The sequence below is a fragment of the Anabrus simplex genome, chromosome 10, assembly GCF_040414725.1.
Source record: "Anabrus simplex isolate iqAnaSimp1 chromosome 10, ASM4041472v1, whole genome shotgun sequence".
NCBI classification, from domain to species: Eukaryota; Metazoa; Arthropoda; class Insecta; order Orthoptera; family Tettigoniidae; genus Anabrus; species Anabrus simplex.
The window spans coordinates 116,645,496-116,670,036 of record NC_090274.1 but is presented as its reverse complement, the minus strand read 5'-3'; the positions used below and the strand labels follow the sequence as shown (position 1 = coordinate 116,670,036).

Below are 24,541 nucleotides of genomic sequence, written 5' to 3'. Positions count from 1 at the left end.
AAGCTTCATAAGAGATGTTGAAAATCAATACCCCAAAAAGGATTTCTATAAAAATTCACTTCGCACATAACTAACTATTAATACTAATCTTAAAAGTAAACATTCAAAAACCAATCGGGCAAGACCGGGTACTACAGCTAGTATATAAGTAAATATTAATGGTTTTATGGTGAAAATGTCTTGAGAGATTTGAAGGAAAATAATTTCTTTGAATATCATATTATTCTGGGATAATAATTTATTTAAATCTAAATGTATACAGAGGTACATATATATATATATTAAAATAGGTCTTTCTATTATGACATGATTATTTTTGACTATCATCGTGATATTCCTTGCAGTGTAATATTTTAATATATTTTATTGTTGCAATATTTTAGTTGCACAAAGCATTAGTGAATTATATGAGACTAATAATCTTGACCTTTGGTTCAATATTCCTCCCAAGTCTGTTGCTTGACCATGGAGTTGTATTTTTTGCTGCTGTAAAACATACCTACCTCCTGATATCTTTCACTTTTTTCCTTATAGGAGGAAAATGCTGTCCATTCCTTTGACAATGGAGTGAAGATTAAGGATGATCCACATGCTGCGATCACTGATCTGAGTCTCGAGGAGGTATTTTCTTTTTCATTAACCGATCCTTGCACATTTAGGGTGTTAAATGGGGAATGCACAAGCGTGGCGCATATATTTAGAATTCTTCATTAACTTAACTGCGTTAATTGCAGTAGAATCTGTTATATGAACTGCTATCAAATTTTATTTCTTTAAAGTTTTTAAATGGATTAAATATGACTTTTAAGTAATACTTGAAATGGTGCATTTCATACCTGGCTCCCCCTTGCAGGAGGGGTGCTTGTCGTAACAGGCAACTAAAAGGTGGACTACAGGTGTTCTACATGTGAGACTGTCTGAGTGTGGGGGCAATAGAATACATCCGTGTTATCCCTTACCTGTCATAAAGGAACCTAAGACTGGCCCCAGAGGCTGTCAACTTGGGAGTGTGGGTTGGCAATCATATTTCCACTGGCTGAGTCTGGCATCACATCCATTTAATTGTGTTAGGCTCCTCCCTTTCATCTTTCCTATCCAGTCTCTCTTGGTGACTCAAATTGTATTAGGTTTGCAATACCATGCCCTTAATTGCCATTCCCTTTCTCTTGGCAATATTTTCATTCTTTGAAGTGTCAGACCTCTTACATTTTCCTTCAGATTAGTGTTACTACAGGATTCTTTTCTCAGTAGCATTTCCTCTTTGTTATCTTACAACTGAGAGATCTGCTTGTATTTATGTATGAATATTATTAATACATCTACACAGTTTTATTAGGTACACCCTTCCACAGCTTGGCTAACGTGCTGCTGGTTTCTTGTACAGAATGTCATGGAGGTAGTCACTGTCCAAGCAAGAAGAACTCTTCAGAAAGAAGATACAGTTGAACCACGATATCTCAAACCTCCATTACTTGAATTTTCAGTATCTTGAAGTAACTTAAATTTCCTGGCCGTTTGTCCTATTCATCACGTGTACTATTACTCGAAATTCAGTTACATAAATTTCTCAATTTCTTGAAGCAAACATTTCCTCCCTTGCAGCAAATAATACTCTGTAACTGAAATTTTGTGCAATGTTGACTGTATAATATGGGATTTGTGGTTTGTGAGGAACAATTAACAAGTCAAGAAAGGTTTACAGTGATGCTAGGAGCTAACATGATGGGAAGCAAAAACTAAAACTTCTAATGATTGGAAAATCATCAAAGCCAGCTTGTTTCTCGTGTGTGAATTAATTACTGGTCACATACAAAAGCAACCCCCAAAATCATGGATGACAAGCTCTACTTAGGAATCTCAGCTGCGTGGTATTGACGAGAAGTTTCAATGTGAAGGGGGTTAAGGTTAACAGTAACAAACAGAAGAGACTAATGTATTGTTTCCAGAAGTGTTAACCGAGATATGTTTCTTGTTTCACTACTGTATGTACTGTATCCTGTCCTCTGAAAATTTACTATAATAAGGGTTATAATTAAAGTAATGTCATAAAACCGAGTTTGTTTGTATAGTTTTAAATACTGCTAAAAGTAATGTATTCAGTATAAGCCCGTAGATACATATCATTCCAAGATATGCTATACCTGCTCAAAAATAATATTATCTATATCTCGAAATTTCAATAACTTTTATTATAATCAGGAACATCAGATAAACTATTAGTATGTAATTTTCCCAGTATTTCATCATCGTTCAAGCTGTCTTTGCTACGGCACACCATTACGACACCTGGCAATACACCCGGTGTGTTATGAAACCACACTTCCTGCACCAAAAGAATTGTCAAGAAAAGAATACACCTGTCTCAGTTATGATCAGCAAAGACTTTATTTTGTTTGTAAACAGCATGTAGTAGTTCAATTAATGAACAGTGGAGAGTAAAAAATTACACAAGATTGAAGCACTGTGAGGAAATGTTAGTTTACGGAGCCGGTCGTCCATGCACAAATACAAAACTGTGTTAATTAAAATAACCCATCCTTAGTGTGTCAGTTGTAGTTTCTCCTCTGCTGTGATCTCTGGTCCCTCTACTTTTGGATGTCTAGTATGTAGGTTGTTAACATTTCACCTCTGTTAGAACAATTGTCCCTTTCATAAATCCAAAAGGTATCATCAGTTCAATTATTGTTACAGAGTCAAGTTTTTCTCACTGAACCAGTGGCCGCGTGTTTTGTGTCATGTAGCTATCAGCTTGCATTTTGGAGATAGTGGGTTCGAACCCCACTGTTGGCAGCCCTGAAGAAGGATTTCTGTGGTTCCCATTTTCACAGCAGGCAAATGCTGGGGCTGTACCTTAAGGCCACGGCCACTTCCTTTCTTCTTGTAGGCCTCCCCTCGTCACACTGAGACCTATCTGTGTCAGTGCAATGTAAAGCAAATTCAAAAAACAAAAATTCTTGTCTGTTGAATCAGAATGGTAAATTTTTTTATGCTGTTCTGTTCATACCTTAGGGTAATATTATCTCACTTTAAACTATCTGAACAATTCCTGTACAGTTTGAAAACAAATGTGAATTTCATAAGTCTGATTTGTACGAGGGGGATCAAAATATAAATGGGATTTTTTTTATTTAAATGCATTTATTGAATAACACAAGGCAATTACAATTTATTTTTCTACATAGTTTCATGCTTTAGAAATGCATTTGTCCCAGCATATGGGCAGCTTTTTGATGTCCTCATCATAAAAATCCAGGATCATGTCACCAGCCAGTGGCGCACGAAGTCTTGCCCTCCTAGAGCTTCTTTAAGCGGTCTAAACAAATGGAAATTTCAGGGCGATAAGTCTGGGCTGTAAGGATGATCAAGTGTAGTCCAGTGCATTTCCTGTAGCTTGGAGACAGAGCTGCAGTATGGGGCATCACATTGTCGTGGGGGGGACAACCTGTTGAATCGGTTGGTCTCGTCTGTTGCGGCAATGTGCAGCCCTCGGCTTGTTCAACAGCTCACAGTAGTAAGCAGCATTGATTGTGCATTGCTAATGCAAAATATCAGTCAGCAGAATGCCTCGCCGATCAAAGAAAATGGTTGCAAGAACCTTGCCAGCTGACAGTCAAGTCTTGGCTTTCACTGGTGCTGCCTCCCCTTTCCTCCGCCACCCCTTACTGGCTTGTTTCGATTTGGGAGTGTAGTGGTGGACCCATGTTTCGTCCCAGGTGACAGTCCGACTCAAAAATGCAAACCTTCTTCTGCAAACCTTGCTCTAAGCCTCTGACTGACCTCCAAATGTCTCAACTTCAAATTTTCGGTCAAAAGGTGAGGGACCCATCTGGAGCACACTTTATGGAACTGTAGGTCATTTGTGATGATTGTCTGACAGCTCCCATAACTGATTCCGACTTGTTCTGCAATTTCTGATGCTCTTGCACATCGATCATCATAAATAATGTCTTTAACCGCATGAATGTTTTCACCTGTAATGCTGGTCCAAAGACAGCAGTCGTGTGACTGATTTTCCGCTTGTTCTCGTCCTTCCTTGAACTTCTTATGCCAGGCAAACACATGCAACCTTGACAATGTTTGATTACCAAACTGTACCGTCAATCTCTGGCAAATTTCCACAACTGTAACTTCTTCACGAGCTCGCACAGTGGAGGGGTGCACCTGTTGCCCCGACATCGTGAGCGTTACTGACGAATCGGCGGGAAATATCTAACAGCATTCTCTCCCTACTTCTAATGGCCCTGCCTAAACATAGCAGAAGCGCAGGGCCAGTCCTACCAACTGTTGATCATCAGGTACAAAAACCCCATTTATATTTGATCGACCTTCGTATACTGAATTTCTGTATTGTGGGTAAGTCATCAACCTGGAGAGGTTTATGTGGAATGAGCACCAATGTATATGTTCTCAGTGATCATAATTATCCTTAGGAATGAGATTAATGGGATGGACGAAACAAGTGGTGAGTGATGCCCTATACAGGGTCTCTCTTATAAACCCAGGCCGCACGTACAGTGTTTGTACCTTGGATTATGGCAGCTGCAGCGTGAGAGGCGTGTGCATAGTTCTTGACCATGCAAGCAGCCTGCAGGTGTTCAACCTGGTAAGCATGAGTCGCCAGTCTGAATCTCACCTGTTGACATGGTGAGACAATTGTCATTGCAACACTGTATTTTTGTATGTGTAAGTTGAGGTTTCAACTTAATGGCCATATAAACAGTCATGACTCTTGCTATTCATGTGCAGAAAATCCTAATGGTGCTTATGAAATCCCTCATTAAGATAGGAAGTTTGATGTTTGGTATGCTGTTAGTGCAAGACGATTAATTGGGCCTATTTTTTTGAGACAACAGTAAATGCAGAGAGGTATCAAGATGACATTTTTATGCCGTTCCTCCATCACTTATGGAAGAAAAGTCCCATGGATGTTTTCAACAATATTCATCCCCTACTCATACGCCAGAAGATTCCCTTCTTACAATCTCCGAAGTGTTTGCAGGCGGAGTGATCAGTGCTGGTCTATTTCTTCCTCATTCTCCAGATCTAACAGTGTAATTTTTGCTTGTGGGATAAACTGAAAGAAAAAGTGTATTGAACCAATTCCTCACACATTGGAGGAACTGAAAGAAAACATTACGAATGAAATCAGAAACATTACAGTGGAAGTACTCGTGTCAGCTAGAATGCCTGTATAACCCAGGAAAGATAATACTTCCAGCATCTTTTTTAAGTTAAGATTTCATATAAGAGTGTATACACACTTAAAGCGGGGCAGCCACACACGGCATATGTTCGGCTGAGGCAGCTGCTGTAGCGCAGAGTACAAAGTCTATTCATTCAGTCTGAGTTTATAGAGAGACCCTGTACACAAAGATATACACATAGTTGGATAAACATATTGATGGAACATGAAGGAAATGGGGAACAACAGGAAGAGGTGATAAGAGAAGGCATTTTTAGAGGGTGTAGAGATTTCCCTTGTCCTTTCAAGTTTCTCTTTTTTTCCACTGCTTCTCCTTCTAGTGCTGTCATCTCACTGTGTGTATCATATTTTGTGGTCATTTTCCTGTTTCTATCTCTGTGTATAACTATGAAATGATACTTGTTATTTCCATTTCATACATTTTTTAATTGAAAGATTAAGTAAATAAACTTTTACCATTGATGCTTTCATGGCCCATAATTGTAGATACGATTTAGGCTTTTTGGGCTTATATATGCCATGTCAAGAAAATAAGGTGAAATTCTTTACGTTTCACAGAGAAGACACGTCACTATACCCAGAAATCCTATATCATGTCTACAATGATACTTTTATTGTGCACTAATGACATTTTTTTCATCTGTGTCTTTATTACTTACTTTCATTCCTGTTACTTCTTTCCTATACTTTTATTCATTTTCTTTCCATTACCTCTAGTCTTCTGTCAATGTTAAGGATGAAGAGCAAACAGTTGTTGAACAGGTCCTGTGTTTCAAAGAAGAAAACAAGTAAGTACAGTTTTGCTTAATTACATTTTGCACCCTCAACCCTACACAATATGGAATTTGTCATTTACCTATTCACTAGCTGGATGAGTGTTAGTGTATCTGTCTCTAGATACAATCATCTGAGTTCAAACCCAGCACAACGAGTTGGATTTTTGAACGGCGGAAATTAAGTTCCTTCGGCACTCCATGTTATACTGTGTCAGCAAGTTTTAAAAAAAATCTGTGGTGACACACTTGGTGTTTAGCTGACAAAATTAATTAAAACTCAGCTTTGTATGCCCAAGAGAGATTTGGTATACTCTGATGTCCAGTAGGCTTTTGTTATAATTGACTAGCTCCAGATGGCATCAGAGCTGCCTGCAGTTGGTAGCTGAGTCCTGCCTGTTCACCGCTGCTCAGTAATGGGTGTTTAATGTCTATGAACTAGTCATTTTAGTCAATTTAATTCTTTTTACAGGATTATATTCAACATATAATTTCTTAAAAGAACTACTAGTTACAATTGAGTGAGATATAACTGGGCGAGTTGGCCATGCGGTTAAGGGCACGCAGCTTTGAACTTGCATCCGAGAGTTAGTGGGTTCAAAGCCCACTGTCGGCGGCAGCCCTGAAGATTGTTTTCTGCGGTTTCCCATTTTCACGCCTTTTCTACCTTAAGTAAGGCCATGGCTGCTTGCCTCCCACTCCTAGGCCTTTCCTGTCCCATCTTCATCATAAGACCTATATGTGTTGGTGCAATGTAAAGGAGGTTCTCAGATAAAAGTAGGTGTGATATTCAGGAACTTTAAAATTTGGTTGATTCTGTTCCCAGATGTATGAAGATATGTGTACAAAACTATCTGAGGCAGTGTAAAGATACAGCTTTTTGGGAATTATTCTCATTGATGTGTTAAAGTAGCACCTTGTCTTTATTTTGTTTTCTTACTTTGTCCTTTTTAATGGTTTGTCTGTGATTGGACTAGTTGCTAGTTTATTGTTTGATGTAAAGCAGCTATTGGCTACTGCAGTAAGTGGTGCTTGTTTGTCACCATAGCGCACTCTGGGACTTGTTGTATAAGCTGGGAGTCGTTTGGATGTAGCCACTCTGTTATCTGTACACTAAATTCTCTGGCTTTGACAGTGAGCCCCCTTGGCTCATATTAGAGCTTTAAATGTGCATAGAGTGAAGAAGAATGTAACAGAGTAAAATGCATTTATATTGAATTATTTTTCTTTACTTTGGGTGGTGATTATAAACATTTAAGTTTATGGTGTGGCTTGTTAAACTTTCATCATGTCATAAGTAACATACTTTTGATGAGGCATTATTTAAAATTCTGTACCTATATCAGTGCACAGAATTTGGATATCAACCTCTCAACATTTGATAAGTGGAATAATTAGAATTTTCTTGCTTGATATCTGGAATTACAACAGCAAGACTTCCTTCGAGACAGAATAATTCTAATTGTTGGGTCATGTCAACTGTAATTTTCTATCATGAAGAAAGTGCAATGTCAAAAATAATTTTTCCGTAACAAACTCTTTAACACCAATGGTTTTCTTTATGAAATAACACTAGCCTCCAAAAAAAACTTGTTGTGCGGTAAAAAGGAAAATAGGTGGGTTTTATGAATTTCTTAATGCAGAATTCGAGAAAAAGTTCGTTTTGGCGTATCACGTCTGTTTTAGTGGCAATTTTACAAAATGTTATTTTGTTCTTACATAAAATTGTTGATACTTAGTATTGATTAAATTTGATATATTAATTAATGTAAATTTCAGCTTGCAAAACAGTCATATTGTGCATGCATTAAATACACATAAATGCTGCTTTGTAAGCAAGTAGATGGTTTCTATTATATTTTTTATGTATATTGAAATTCATGAAACTGAAGCATAAAGCGCGTATTTGGTTTCGGCTGTAGAGTTGGTTTTAAATTAATATAACTGTACCTTAAATAAAAATTACATGGTTAAACATACATAGTTTTGTTACTTACATTATGTGCAGGTTAGATTTACACCTCCGTCTTTTTCCATTTTCCTTGGAATTTCTGAGTTTTTGAAGTTCTTGAATTATCTCTGGAATGGTCATCTCGTGCAATCGACCAACAGTAATCAGCCATCATATTCACATCCCAACATCCGTGATAGCATTGTTCTGCATCTTTGAGATCCTGGTGACATCTTTCACCTTGTTCTTTGCTGACAGCTCCTAAATTCGGAGGGAAATAATCCACATGAGAAGCTAAGAAATGAATCTTAATGCTCATATTATAACCAAGTTCCGTAAACTTTACCAACACTTTCCTTACAATTTCTTTGTGTTGAGGGTTCTTAACATTGTCAAGGGATTTAGTCACTACATATTTGAATGCGCTCCATGCCTCTTTCTCAATTTTGGTCATCGTGTCTGTGACATTTTTATCCTTCCACAGTTTACGAATCTGTGGTCCATCAAATATGCCTTCTTTGATTTTTGCATCTAATAATTAGGGAAATTTAGTGGATAAATATTGGTGTGCAAGGGTGGAAGTAGGATTTTTTCACAGTCAATAAGACTTACATTCAAAACATTTTTGGATCCTGGTTGTAGTTTCCTTTCTGGCCAATTCACTGTATCCCAAGGTTCATCCCGTGCCCTGCTATACCATTTGCATAGGAAACAGGGAAATTTTGTATAGCCTTTTTGCTGTCCCAGCAACAATCCAATGGTCTTCAAATCACCACAAATTCGCCACCCATGCTCGTGATATTTAATTTTTCAAGCACCAACTTTAAGGTCTCGTATGTTTCAGACATTTTTGTGGAGTGTTCAAGTGGTACGGATGCCAGGACATTTGCATTATGAAGCAAAACAGCCTTAAACTTCTTTTGGAAGAGTCAATAAAAACATGCCAGTTACTAGCATCGTACTCTTTCTCTCCCAGTTGACGTAGAAGATTTGAAACATCCGTACAAAATACAAGTTCATCTTCTTGAGTATAATACTTTTGGAATTCTTTGTCACAATTTCGGTACCAGGAGAATGCAACACCGAGTGCCAACATATTCTTTTCCTGCAATCTTGAACCAAGTAATTAACTTTTTTCCTTGGTTAGCTCTAAGTCCCTTATTAGATCATTCAATTAGGATTGCGTGAATTTGTCTGAAGGTGTGTCATATTGATGTGGCTCGAAATCTATTTCTTCATCAGATTGCAATGAACTGCTACTTTCCTCACTCAAGTGAGTAGATGGAGTAGGTACAGGTAAGTCAGGTCCATGAGGAACTGGTCGAAGAGCTGACTTGAGATTCAGATATTTAATTTTGTTTTTACTTTTCTTATTGTAACCAACAATATGGGTCATACAAAAATAGCAGTCGTCATGATGGTTCTTTTGCTCTCGCCATTGCATGTGTATAGCAAGTGGCATTGAGTTTTGTTTGCTCTCATGCCAGTAACGTAGTCCCTCGACACAGGTATTGCATGCAATATGAGGTGTGAAAGATTTGTCGTGATCCCCAACATTCAATTTGAAGTAAGGAAAATAAAGGTTCTTTACAAACAAGTCTATTTGACGCACCTTGGAATCCAACACACAAACTCCACAAATGTAACAAAACTTTTGAGGACTTTGTTTACACTGTCTTCTGTGCACCCCTGAAACACTAGCCATGATGTTGTTAAAACACTAGAACTTCACTTATTAGTGATCAGTTTGAAATTAAATGATATTAAATCTCACGCACATGATAGGCCTACAATTAAATGAATGTGAAATTTAAAAGACACACTAAACACGTACTGGTACTTCTTGGAGCCAGTCCCAAGCAGCACTGTTATCATTGAAAGGAAACTGCTTTATCAGTCCATCATAAACATTGCATAAGGGCTGGGGCTTTTAATGCGTCTGTTTATTCAAGTAGTCTAAGATGAAAGACTAATGCTCAACTGTCTTATCTTCAACACTACGTACCTCGTGGTCTATTGCTTATCTGGGGGAGATTGTTATGAATTTATCAGGAAACCCCCAACTACAAAATTGAACATTTAGACAGCAATAAACCTATAATAAAATGCAAACAATAACAAATCAAATCACATAATTGTATTCTAAAAAAAGTTGCATGAGAACATCTGTCAACATTACATCTTACGAATTCATGCAGATACTAAAACACCGAATTGCATCAAAACTAGACGTGATAGGAAAAAAATAGCATCATTTTCGGAATCAGGGAAGTGATTTCCATAAGAATGACATATTTTCTATTTTACTGCAAAATCATGTTGGCTAGTGTAATTTATTTTAAACATTTTTAATGTTGCAAACCTAAATATGATAATATTTCAATCTTCTCCTCCTCCAGCATTTCCTGTTTCCTCTCTTCTGGTTGAAGGTTGTGACCCTTCACTTCTCTCTCTCTCTCCCCCCACACTCCATTTCATCCTTCTATATTTGATCTAATTATACTCCTCTTTTCTCTATACTCCCCTTCACCTTCACCATATCCATCCACCTTATTCTGAAACTTTGCCATTGCTTTCCTCCCCTTATTTTCTCCTTAAATGCTAGGTTTGGAACTCGATCCTCTTCCATTCTCATCGTGTATCTATAGCATTTCAGCTTACTGGTCTCTGTCTTGCATTGCAGTTTAGGGAATCCAATTCTCCCTCTGATTTACATGTTTCTCATTTTATCACTTTGTTTCTTCCCAATTATTCTTCTCGGCTGCTTGGATTCCCCTTTCATCATGTTTTGTTGTTATCCATGTGCCCAACACATAAGTATAAATTGGTGTGTAATTCATTGAGTACAGAATTTTCTTGCATTTCCCTGGAACATCCCTGTTCCACATGTTACCCATCATATATTTGTAAAAATATCAGTTGTTGGATTCTCTTTCCAATTTCTTTGTTCATTTTCCTATCTTCTGCAAGTATACTCCCCAAATGTCTGAAGATTTTCACAACTTCTAATGGTCTTCCATTTACTTCAATATTCCCCCTCCCTTCTCTATTACCTCTTGTCATCATGACTGTCTTACTCTTCTCCACACGTCTTTTCATTCCATGTATTTCTGTCTCCTGATTCCATACGGTAACTTGTTCTTGTACTTCCATTTTGTTTTCTTCCTATATTACGATATCTGCAGAGTGTAAGGCTTTGTCTCTTTGCTTCTCATTTTTAACATGCTTTTATTAGTTTGACTTGTATCTATCTACAGGGGATGTACTATATTGTTTTTACACTTTATTTTTTGTACGTCTGGGCATGGTTCATATTTCACTTTTGAAGGTGGTGATGTGTAACTAGTGTCTTGTTCCACCGTTTGGAAGCAGCACACTTACAGTGGCCAACAAATGCACTTGACATAGCCTTTTCATAACAACACTGTCAACGTAGGAGCAGACAACATGGAAATCAACCGTCTGGGACAGCGCTATGCGACATGTTTCCTATGGAAAAAAGGCGTGACCACTGCAGAAATTCATCAGCGCTTGTTGGCAGTCTGTGGAGAACATGCGCCGTCACGGAAAACAGTTTACAACTGGGTGGAAGGTTGGAAAACAGGCCGCACATCGGTGGACAAGGGAACCAGTTCTGGAAGTAATGTGACAGTGTGAACACCAGCCAACATTGCCCGGGTCGAACAGGCCATCCAAGGAAACAAATGCATCACATTTACGGAAGTGGAGGCAGCCACAGGAATTAGCCAAAGTATCCTGCAGCGCATCATGCACGGCCACTTACAGTTGGGAAAGGTGTCATCCACGTGGGTGCCTAGACTATTGCCTGCAGGCTAAAAACAAAGGCGTGTAGACGTGTGCAGAGAACGTTTGCAACACCATGATCAAGATCCAGTTGACTTCATGGCTAGGCTTGTAACTGGTGATGAGACATGACTCCATTACCATCAGCCACAGATGAACATCAATCGATGCAATGGAATCATCACCAGAGAAATGTCTAACAGTGCCATAACCTGTTCAGAAACATGAAGAAACCTCTGTGTGGTCGCCATTTTGCATATTTTGCAGAACTGGGAACAGCTGTCAAGGTATGGGTATGCAGCACTTCAAAAGAATGGTTTCAGGAAGGTTGGGAAGACTGACACATCAATGGCAAAAGTGTATACTGTTACAAGGAGATTATGTTGAGAAGTTGGACATAACAGCTGATGTGCAATGTACTTTGTTTGGGTAGAAAAAATAAAGGGTAAAACAAAATAGTACACCCTTCATATGTAACGGAATCTGTCAACATAATTTACACCAACTTGGAGACATGAAAATTTGTGCACATGTGAAGGGCTGATGACAATACTATCATTTAATAACTTTATCCTAATATCCTGACTGGGATCACCAGGATAAAATAAAATGATTTTTATTTTTATTAATCTTCAGGCACACCTCTACGGAGGTTCCGACATGCCTTCAGGCAGAATACACCCTTACTGTACCTCACATACTGTTGGGCGGGCAACCTACTAATCATACTTGTCTTGCAGTCTGTTTGCTTACCTTCCTCTATTTTTTTATTTTTTTGAGATATGATGATAATGTTGGTCTGCGTGTAATCCGGATTTTTAACAATACAGTGAAAGAAACCTTAATTTCCTTTAGAGTAACAGGCCGCCACTGCTGTGCATGGGAGTTCAGCTTCAATTGTTGTGCTGACCTCAAAAATTTAGTAGCTTATCTCCTGTCACCATTAGCTGCCGCAGAGCCTGAGTAAAGAGGAGATAGGTTTTGTGTTTCAAAGCAGGACATGCTTTCACTTGGGAATAAAAATGAAAAATGAAACTACAACACACCAGAAAAGGGACTTGGCAATGAAAAGATAAAAATTAATAGAAAGAGTAGCAGAACTCTCAAACAATGAAGTGATAGAGAAAAAGAGCAAAAGGCAAATATACATGAAAAAATATAGAGTTGTACAATCAGAATAAAGACAGAGCGCCTGCTTATAGCATATGCACCAGTATTAAACTGAATATTGAGCCTCACAATCACAAGGTAGAGCAGCTCACTCAGAGCATATGCACCAATATGAAACTGAATCCTGAGCCTCACAATCAGAACAAGATAGAGCAGCTCGCTCACAGCATATGCGCCAACATGAAATTGAATATCGAGCCTCACAATCACAAGGCAGAGCAGCTTGATTACAGCATATGCTTCTCCATATGATGGAATCTAGAGAATTGTGTAGGGCAAGTGAAACAACTTTTGTGCTGGCAATAAACACAGTTTGCGATATGATTTGTGAAATTTGCACTAAACGTTGTTATCTGCATCAAATCTCCAAGTGTGTAACATTACAACACGTTACTTGCCTGATGAACATAAGCAAAAACATTCTTTGGTTTTTTTGTGGCTGTTGCAAGACTCATTTAAATTCAAAGAAAACTACTGCACCATCTAAATCATATTGGAATGATTTAGATCCAGGCCCTATTCCAGTAGTTATTACAAATTTGTCACAATTGGAGCAACGATTGATTTTACATATTATTTCATTCCTTAAAAATCATCAAATTATATGGCATATTTGGTCAGTATAGTTTCTGGGGTCAGGCAATATTGTTTGCACAGGATGTATTTGAGGGTACTGAAAACCTTACTAACATGCAACCTAGAACTTCAAACAATGCTTGTATAGTTATTGTCACTGAGCATCTTGAAAATATTAATGTAACCTGACAGTTGTCAGTTTGCAGACATAATGTATATGATGCTTTGTATTGGTTAGTGGCAAACAATCCTCTTTCCAAAGATGTCATTATTGACAGCAACATTAAAATTATTGAAGAAGATATAATAAGACTAGAAGAAGCTCCTGTACAGAATGTTGCCGAGACCAACAATGAAACCACATAACATGGTTCTGCATGAGAATTAATGAGTTGCCAGGAATTCTACATGCGTCATGGCATCAAGCTAATGGTTATGTATTCGCATCAGGTCTTTGCAGGAGTACAATGCTGCACTATGGTATTGGCAAATATTGTAAGAGCTTGTATTCTTTCACACAACATTGGTCAACAAACATCCTTAATTTGAATATGATAGCAGGTGATCAAATCTCTAGTTATATCAGATTTCGAACAAAAAGAAATCTCGTAACTCATCCTATTCAACATGATGGATACTTACTTGTACAAAATTTCAACATTATCAATGACAACCTCATTTTATTCAACAAAAGATTTCAGTTGAGTTTTGATGAACCAAGCTTATTTGGGACTTTAAATGATCAAGTTAATCAGTCAAACTTTGGACTTACTTTCAGCAAGCTTTTGTAGAGCTTTTTATAAATCATACAGCAGGAGTACTGATATCAGAAGGTAAAACTATCGGAGTAATGCGTTATGAAAAAAAATATTACTTCAGTGAGGAGCCTCCATGGCTCAGACGGCAGCGCATCAGCTTCTCACCACTGGATACCGTGGTTCAAATCCCGGTCACTCCATGTGAGATTTGTGCTGGACAAAGCGGAGGCAGGACAGGTTATTCTCCGGGTACTCCAGTTTTCCCTGTCATCTTTCATTCCAGCAACACTCTCCATTCTCATTTCATAGCATCTATCATTCATTAATAAATCACTTTGGGAGTGGCGACCTCATCGTACTAACAGCCTATATCTGCTTCATTCATTACATCCCTGACCCGGTCAATGACTGGAAAACAGGTTGTAGGTTTTCATTTTCATTACTTCAGTGATTTTCATTCATGTGGTCCAAAGGGTACAAGAGCAAAAATGGAAAAGCTTGTATTACTGAATGTGATAATTTAGACGAATTTGTAAGCATACAACAAGCAACAAAAATGGTCAGTTTGTGGAGCCAGTAGCTCAGACTCGACAGATGAAAAACAGTAACGAAATTTTGGGAGGAAAAGTAGAAGATTATTGGTAATGTATTGAATTCCAGATTCATGGTAGTCCTCACCATCATATGGTAATTTGGATAGAAAAAATCATCCAGAATTTCATACAAAAGAAGGAATGCTTCTTCTTGATCATAACTGTTCCTGTTAGAAGTCCACAGAAGGAAGGAGATCCAGAATTATATGAACTTAAAAAATGTCAAATCCATCTTATTATTATTTATAAATTTCATATTCCGTATTTATTGGATTCAATGTAATAGACAAGAAAAATGTTCCACCGATCAATACATTTATTGTGAATGAATTATTGCACTAGTACCGGTTTCGACCTATCTTGGCCATCATCAGCTAGCACAGAAATTTACAGTCATAGGACAAAATTGTAAGAGCATCCGGATGTCTATTCTTGTCTATTACATGTCAAATCCAGCGACGTACACAAACAAATTACTTCATTTGTAATGGAGGAAGAATTTCTCTACTTAAGCACTAAAAAGAAGATGCTTGGGTAAATAATCATCCAGGTCTGTTGAGGCTATGCACAGCTAACATGGACGTTCAGTCAAATGAAGTGATAGCGTACTCTATTGCATAGTACTTATCAAAAAGAGAATCTGCAGGATTAGATGCTGGAATAGAGCAGGCAATACAACAAATACAACGTGAAGAATCCAATATTTCACGCAAGCTATGTTGGATTTGTATGAAGATTCTTCATGTACAGCAAGTATCAGCTGCTAAACATGGATATTGTCTATGTCATATTCCTTTATGTGGTAGCTCACGAAGTAGTGTTTTCCTTAATACCAGAAAGCCAGAACAGAAAGTTGTCATGCCACTGGTTATTGTAGTAATATCTCTGAAAGATATAAAAAATGCCCTTTGGATCATTCTGATTATGATCCTTCAATTACGGGCCTTACAGAATTTGCTATGCTATTTGACCCTATAACAAAAAAAAAGGGTGAAACAAAATAAAGTGTTGATCATGATGATTACAAAGCTCATTTGAATGTCCATTGTCAACTTATTACGCTGTCAGATAGCAGTAAAATAGCTGTGAGGAATGTCCCTGCAGCTGTGAGAGTGCCATACTTCATTGCATCATCTGATCCAGAGAACTGCCTTATCGATCAGAAACTGAATTACTCGAAGGGTTCAATAATGCTTTTCTTTAGCTTGAAAGGACCAATTGAAGGCAATGAGTGAACATATGCGGCAACATCAAGAGTGTGATCAACAACTTGAAATCGCATTTAATCAAGTGCATGGGTATGAAATCTTGGACTAACCAGAGATAATATACCCTGAAGGAGCAGAGGAAGAATTGCCAGATATAAATATGAGCACTGAACAGTTTCAAAGGGTACAGCAGGCTATGAATATCGACCGAAGACAACTCTTCAATTTTATTACAGACAGTATAAGGGACTAAATTAGTGGGGAACAAAAACAAGAAAAAAAATTTCAAAACAGATGGAGCAAGCACTGGAAATTTTTTTGTTTAATTTGTTAAAAAACCAAGTCAACCGGTGGTATGGAAAATTAGTAGTGAAAGTTGGTGCTCTCACAGGAATTGCAGCATGATAGGTCAGTGGATCTACATTACACCCTTTGCTAAAATTGCCAGTACAGAAAGATGGAGTAATGCGATAACTATGGCAGAAAGTTGAATTTCTCTTCATTGATGAAATTTCTATGGTTCCTTACAAGATGCCTTGTATGATCAACTCTCGTCTGTGACAATTGAAAAATCCAAACACCTTTTATGGAGGTATAAATGTTTTATTATTTGGTGATTTAATGCAATTATCGCCTGTGCAAGGACATCAAGTTTTTCAACAACAGAACATATGACACTTTTGGCAGCTGTTGAACTTAAATAAAACATGCACCAACAAGGAGAGACAACATTTATTGATGTACTAAATGCCTTGAGAGTTGGAGAATTGGCATCTAGGCATCTTGAAACACTTCTACAAAAGATTCAACAGATGCTCTCAATGAATTCTCCATTGAAAAAGCATTAAGTATCTATCCAACAAATGATCAAGTAGCTGAACATAATGAGAAATTTCTCCAGTATTTTGAGAGAGAAAGGGACAAATATTCATACAATAAAGCACAAGATCAACTCATTGATGCTTCATGAAATTTAAGTGATAAGAATCTGGACTCTGTTATACCTGATGATATCATTTTGTGGGAGCAAAAGTAATGTTGAGTTTGAATATTACGTGGCAAAAGGTCTAGTAAATGGCAATATGGGTATTATCACTGATATTATCTGGCCACATTTCCACTGCAATCAGGTATATGATACGGACATACCATCAGTCCTTATTGATTTTGGTCTTGACGGCATACATGTAATTAAACCAATAACAATACAGTTCCCAGCAAAATATAGCTATGATACACCTGAAAGAAGAATGCTGCCATTAATACTGAGATGGGCATCAACCGTACAGAAAATGCAAGGCTGTACAGTAGATTATGCAGTTATTTATCTGGGCTCTTGGTTGTTTGCAGCAGGACAGGCTTATGTAGCTCTCAGTCGCGGAAGATCTCTCAATGGTATCCGAATAGAAGAACCTGATTCCACAATGTTAATGAGGATAGTCCCACGTAATGGAGATGAATTGGATGAAATGACAAGATTACGGGGACATGAATGAAACAATTTTTGAACTGTCAACACACACAAGAATGAATTGACCAGAGTATATCAAGTAAATGATATAACATAAGTCTTGGGTCTAGTTTCAGCCACTTAGTGGCCATCTTCAGCCAAATAAAAATTAAACAGATTGTGTGTTAACTAAGACATATGTATACCATACAAAGACAATGTTGTAGGAATAATAACATTAAAAAATATATAATAAAATTAAGGTTATGATCTCCATGTCATAACTTGACTTAGGACCTGAGGCATACAATAAATTTGAAAATGATAACCAGAATTAGAAATGAATATACACAGAAAAAAAATTAAAAGGATAAAAATGATTTACGAGACTCACCTCTAATGGCTGATGTAGAACAAGCACTGACTTGCTGGAGGAAGCAGGCAGGCCATGTAAACAAAGGAGTAAGTAGGAAACCAGCACTGACTCTCTGTAGGAAGCAGGCAATGTAAACAAAGGAGTAGATAGGGAGAAGAGGGCTGAAGGATGAGGAAAGAAAAACTGCAGTGAGGGGTGAATTTATAGAGATTAAAAAAGAAAGAATTATTTTTATCTGAGGCATTACTGAAGATAGGAATTAAAAGGTCAAATAAAATGTTTGTTTCCCTGAAATTTCATTGAGATTGAAGTTAGGATTGGAAAACTGTTCCAGATGGACAAAACAATTTTCTGTAGTATTGAGCAGGGAACCTTTTTGTAAAACATTGAGAACTTTCATGTCGGTTGATATTAGTGAACTTATGGTTAGTGTCACCTATGTGCTGTCCCATAACTGAAAATCTGTTATATATTTCAGGGCGTTAACACACTCAAAGTATCTTGTATGGAAGCTCCTATCTGTTCGATGGATGTAAGATGTGTTACAATTATTACAATTGAGTGTATAAACACCTAACTTGGTGAACTCTTTGCTATGATTAATAGAATTGGTACTGTATAAAATACGTGTTTCTGTTACAAGTTTTGAGGGCTATTTTAACATCTTGCTTTTTGTATATGTTTGTGTTTTGGAAGTTTGTATATTATTAAACATAAAAGTAGATGAAAATTGTGAGTTTTTCTTGTATTAAGCTGTTGTAGCCATTAAATTTAGATATACAGTGAAGGATGTTTAATTCGTTTCCAAGTTATTTTCTTGACAGGAGGATGCTAAAAGCATGTTGTACCATACTAAGGTATGCTGCACATTTATGGGCATGCATGTGGATGGAATCTGAATGGATTTTATTAGTGGTTTGCATTGGTTTTCTAAAAATCTTACAGCTCATTGAACTAGGTTGTCTGATGATCGTTAGATCTAAATAATTGAGTCTTGTATTGTTTTCTTATTCTAGTGTCAATTTGATATATGGATCAATGTGATTAAGGTTGGTTAGAGTGGTGATGGCGTCAGTTGTACGTTCGTTCATGAGCCCAAGTGTGTCATCCATATATTTTGTCCAAAAATATTATTATTAAAGATATTATTGTTAATTTTGATTTGTTCTATATGATCCAGATAGATTACAGCTAGGATGCCTGATGCCTGCAATCCCATAGCTAACCCATTTTACTGATAAATGGTATTGCAAAATAGGATATAATTGTTATTCAAGACCATTTTTAGAACAGAGATGAAATCTTTAATTTCTGGTGGGCTCAGACCACTGTGTTTATTTAAATTGTTGTGAATAATGGGACGAACTTTTGAAATTGGGATGCTTGGATATATGTTAACAATATTGAAGTGATAGAGAGGACAGTTGTGTTGAATAGTAACATGATTTAGTTTTTCAAGCAATTCATTAGTGTTCTTAATGGAATTCCCAGATAAAAAATGGTAATTTCCTTTGAGGAAAGGTTGGATGAATTTTACAATTTTATATAAAGGACTTAGTCCGTAATTAATGATGGGTCGGATAGCAACATCAGTTTTATGTATTTTGGGAAGTGCTTTGGCTGTTCGCAGGCCTGGATTCATGTTAATAATTTTATTTATTTATTTATTTATTTATTTTATTTTATTTATTTATCTATCTATTAATAGACATAATCATAAGCAGATCGCTTTGCAAGACGGTGTTGCTAAATATGCACATGACTTATGACCAGCTTCAGAGCACTTGTCATGGTGCGGTCCTGTCAGCTTGGAGGTCCGTGTTTCAATTCCTTCCCATGACGAAGTTTTTTCTTCGATTGGTACTCTCAAGCAGGTTTTAAGAAAAATTCAGATTTACCAATACCATCTCACAAAGCCCCTTTGAATTTGTCTCAAAATTTACCTCATTGGCTAAGTTCAGCAGCTGTTAAAATTACGTCATAAGGTATCAAATTACTTTTTCAAATTATTTAACAGTATGACCTCCGCAGTAACACTCGTATGCCCAGTTAATGTTTCCAGCCACCCTGTGTACAATACTTGTCCTCTAATTAAGTAATAAATAGTTACATTGTACTAACATAAGAAATACTTGGAGAATAGCTATGAGGTTAGCCACCATTCAATAAATTACAAGATGACAAAGAGATTTTAGATCATTTCACTATTTGAGGGACCGGTTTCAACCCAACCAGCGGTTGGTTTTCTTTTATACCTGCTGATAAGTTCTAATTAACCACATAAAAGCAGCCAACATTTTAAAACATTTGTGTATAAAGGTTTAACTTCATGTAAACTGGTACTACCAACAAATGGGACACATACAAGGAATAAATGTGCCCTCAGTGACATATTTCATTCTTCCAGTCCAATAGAACTTGTTTACAAGTGGTCAGTTTACCAAAAGGTTTCTTTATAATTCACATCTGGTTGTTTTAATTTAATTTTTTTAATTTATTTTTATTTAATATTATTGATTGTACATTGTATAACTTGGCTATGTTTAGAATTATAAGGCTGAGGATGATCCCTTGTTTGGTTCACCATTTCCTCAAATTGTGAAGAGATCTTAAATCTCATAACTTTTTACAAGTCAGTACTGATAAAATTTGAAGTTATTTAACTTATGATAAGAAATACATCGTATCTGTTATGGTTTTCCTGCTGGAATCTATCCCTGTTTGTACTTTGTTCCTCGGAAATTGTAATATCTTTTGTGTATTCCAGTCTGGAGGATATTGCAGTATTGAGCAAGGGTCCAGTGCATTCACGTGATCCTATTAAGTGCCAATTGCATACTGTAGCTGAAGAAAAGTTGCCACCTCCTTCTTTGTGCGGCAATACATTGTCTCAAGAGTGTTACATAGAAACACAATTGTTGCCTGTCTCCAGAGGAAAGTGCCACGTATGCAGTATATGTAATAGTTCCTTTTCGCAGAAATTTCGTTTGAATGATCACATGTTAACACATTCTAAACCACAGCAATGTACGAAATGCAACAAGAATTTTGCTCGTAAGTCCCATTTGGACAGACATCTGCTGACCCACAGTACTGAAAGGTCTTATTGTTGTAATATTTGCAGTAGAAAGTTTAAAGCAAAAGATACTCTTAAGAAACATTCCTCTATTCATACAGGTGAGCGACCATTTTCTTGTAGTGTGTGTAGTAGGAAGTTTCGCACTAAACATAGCCTGAATGAACATGAGGGTACTCATTCCGAAGATAAGCCGCATTTTTGTGACTTGTGTAACAAGGGTTTTGCTCTGAAGTCCGGTTTAAAACAACACATGGCAGTTCACTCCGACGAAAGGCAATTTGGGTGTAATGTTTGCAGCAGAAAATTTTATACTGAAGTTAGCCTTCAGAAACACGCGTTGGTTCACACCCGAGAAGGATCTTTCTCTTGTAATTTTTGCAATAGGAAGTTTCGTAGTATGTATAGCCTTACAGAACATGCTGCTGCACACACGAAAGAAAGACCGTACGTTTGTGATATATGCAGTAAGGCGTTTTCTGTGAAGCCTCGTCTTAAGCGTCATATATTGTTGGTTCATTCTCCCATAAGGCCTTTCTCATGTAATATTTGCAGCAGAGAATTTTGTTTCAAGTCTGCTTTTACTCAACACCTGTTAACTCACTCTGCAAAAGAAAGGACGTAGCGTCTTGCCAGAATGCAATCGTTCATGTTCAAATCAACCTTTTAATTCACCTTCCTTAAAAGTTGTTTTGTTATATAGTTCATTGTGTATTTTAGAGCCGAACTATCTCTCTATATCAGTTTAAAAAATCTCTTGCATATTCAGTTTGTGTAAGTATCTCTCAAGAGGTTGCCGCATCGTCGAATTTATGAGAATACACACTCTGAAAGTAGGTGTTTCCTATAAGGACAGATGTTCCAGGATGAAGGAACATTAAAGGCTCATGCATCATATTTTGGGGAAACAGTAGCATGTTTTGCAGAGTGCTATGTATGTATTCACCCTTTTAACCATATTTTTGCTCAATGCTTTTGAGCTTTTTCAAATTTGTGGCAACTCAGATTTTAGAATTGTCACAGTTGAGAAGGCACTGATATATTTATAGTAATACCTTGTCTTATTATTGTATTAGGTTATCATTAGTTAAGTTCTTTCCAGATATGGCTTGTACAGTAGAACAGAATTCCTTATACCCAGCAATGTGTGGAAAGTCATTCAAGCTGAAGAAATCAGTACTTCAAGTGCACATGATTTACCTCAAAATTCCATGGTGTTTTCTGCAGGTATTGTGGAAATGTTCTCAACATCCTGCTTAGTTAAAGCCTCTTGTATAATGTATACATCAAATGTTGTGAACATAACACTAATTCTAGTGGGCACATGACCGCTAATAAATGTGATGACACTTCAATCCAACAGAATAACGTCCTAAAAAGCTTGACTACCATAATTATGAAGGTAAAAATAAAACCTGAAATTTTACTGTATTTATATTTAATAATAAATTATATACACACAAATGTGCAAAGAATTTAACAGTTATTTTTCTTTACTGTACACGTTGATTGATCTTGTTCTTTTCTTGCACTTATTTATGTGGTAGCACTCGCACACTTTGTCACATAGAGAGACTCATTGTTCACCTCATGGAATTGCGTAGTTGCACATAGCTTATGGTGGAAGCCATGGACTGCCATCCTTGTAACTACATGTTGCTGTTCATATCTGGCTTCTGTCCATTTCCGCTCCAACATGGCATTGGTGGCATAGAATTCAAGCCTGATTTGGGCTTGTTTCATTCTTCTCTCCTCAAGAATTTTTGCACTGTGTCTGTATTTATATTTGCCATTGGGAAACTCCTGGTAGTGAATATAAGTCTCTTTACTTTGCATTCTTTTTTTTATCAGTATTTTAACTGCTGACATGTCATCTTTAGTTTAAGACATGCAACTCAGTTAACTAACTTTACATTTATTTATTGCACTTTTGAATCCAGAAATTTGACATTTGCTAAGCATTAACATTGCTGGTTGACACAAACATTATCTTTGTGGCAAATTTAAGAAGTTGTGCAAAAAAATTAGAATTTTCATATTTTTTTAACCTTATTTCATGGAAACATCCAAAATTGTATATCGTAAACCCTACTCAAAGATTCAACAATTTCATCATGAAATCTTTGTTGATCTACATTTACTTCACATGCATTTTTTAGCTCTTAGTAATAGATTTAAACGATATGTATTATCTAAAGGGTTTTAATGATATGTTTGTTTATTTCTTAATCTAGTTCTCTTGATATGGTTTCAGAATGAGGTGAGATGAATTTATATGCCATGCTTTTGGCAGGATGCCTTTTTATATCAAGCTTGGTCAAAGAGCTAATGAAGATGAAAGGAATGGTGGTGAATGAAATTGGGTAACGAGGGGGAGAGATTTTACGTCATTTGTTGTGGACTATGAATAGGAGCTTCCCAGCATTTGCCTGGAAGTGAAACTGAAAGTACAAAACCACAGAAAACAATTTTCAGGATGGATAACAGTGTGGTTTGAACCAACTCCTCTCCCAGATGTGGAGCTTTGGTCTGTAACCTTAGCCTGTTAATATGCACAGCCACTGTGATTGCAATCACACAATTATTAGTTTTTAGAATCATGTTACTTCAGTTATTCTAGGCATTGTGAAATACTTGACTTGTCTTGCCTCATGTGAAATCCTTTTTTGATTTATTACTGGCATAATAATTTATACTCTCTCCGGAAACACTTTAGGACTGGCTGCATGGCTATTAAAATTTGTGTCTTTAAAGTGGTTGGCCGCTACATTAATCATCAAGTAATTCATGGTCACAGATACCATGGTTTTCAATACTTACAAACAGGAACTTCCATTGGCTTAAATGGTTATTAAGATGCCCAGATGGTGCCTTTCCTGTATTCTCCTGCATTCTGGAGTCATAGGTATGAACTACCTTGCCACTCGCTCCCCCCTCCACTGGGTGTGTATGCGCACGTGATCATTGCGGCTGTGCACTGACTGGAGGCTCCTGGGTAGTCACCATTATCGTTCTGAGAGTGAAGCGAAATGGAAGGGCGAAGTGCTTCTCTGCCTGGCGGGATGAATCGTCTATTTAACATGGACCCACGGTGAAGTTACTATGATAGTGCTTATGCCCTTGTGAACTTGGAAGATTTCCTTTAAATTTTACTATAATTTCATTTTCCTCGCCTGGAGTTTTTGTGTATCTTTGAGGATTTCCTCTGCCATACGTAAGTAAGCATATGAGGCTGGAGCTACTTCTCAACTACAGCAAGCTGGTGAAATGTAAGTGCTTTTCCTACTCACCTTTTACTGATTCCGTGTGGTGAACTGAATATTTTGAAACGTGAAGTGCGCACCGGGACATAATGAAGCTTGGCGTCATCTAAATTCAGTACTTTAATCTTATCGTTTTCAAACTTTTTTCCAGTAAAAAAAAGAAATTGTATGTCAACTAGCTTTGTTCACTAGGAACTTGCGTCCGCTCTAAATTAATGTTAATTCTTGTTCTTGGAAATTGTAAATTCAATACTTAATGTTTGGTTGTGTCCTTTTAGGCCTGATAGGTAGGGGTTAACGCAATGTTTTGGCAAGTATACTAACCAAGCGAGTTACAACA

General features: G+C 37.1%; 1 protein-coding gene across 4 annotated transcripts in view; it reads left to right on the top strand.

Moving 5' to 3' along the window:
- The window catches only part of LOC136882047 (zinc finger protein OZF), a 42,956-nt gene extending 19,654 nt beyond the window's left edge, over nucleotides 1-23,302 (top strand). Inside the window, exons 3-6 of one of the 4 annotated variants that reach the window (XR_011018758.1) lie at nucleotides 535-621; nucleotides 5,921-5,991; nucleotides 20,630-22,340; nucleotides 23,173-23,302. Coding sequence is in view for 3 of the 4 variants with exons in the window: in XM_067154550.2 (XP_067010651.2) it covers nucleotides 535-621; nucleotides 5,921-5,991; nucleotides 20,630-21,563 (1,092 nt within the window). In the remaining variant the exon portion in view is untranslated. Of the gene's footprint in view, nucleotides 1-534; nucleotides 622-5,920; nucleotides 5,992-20,629; nucleotides 22,393-23,172 lie in introns of those variants that run through there. The other 3 variants (XM_067154552.2, XM_067154553.2, XM_067154550.2) reach the window with 3 other exon arrangements.
- Nucleotides 23,303-24,541: the final 1,239 nt, after the last annotated feature.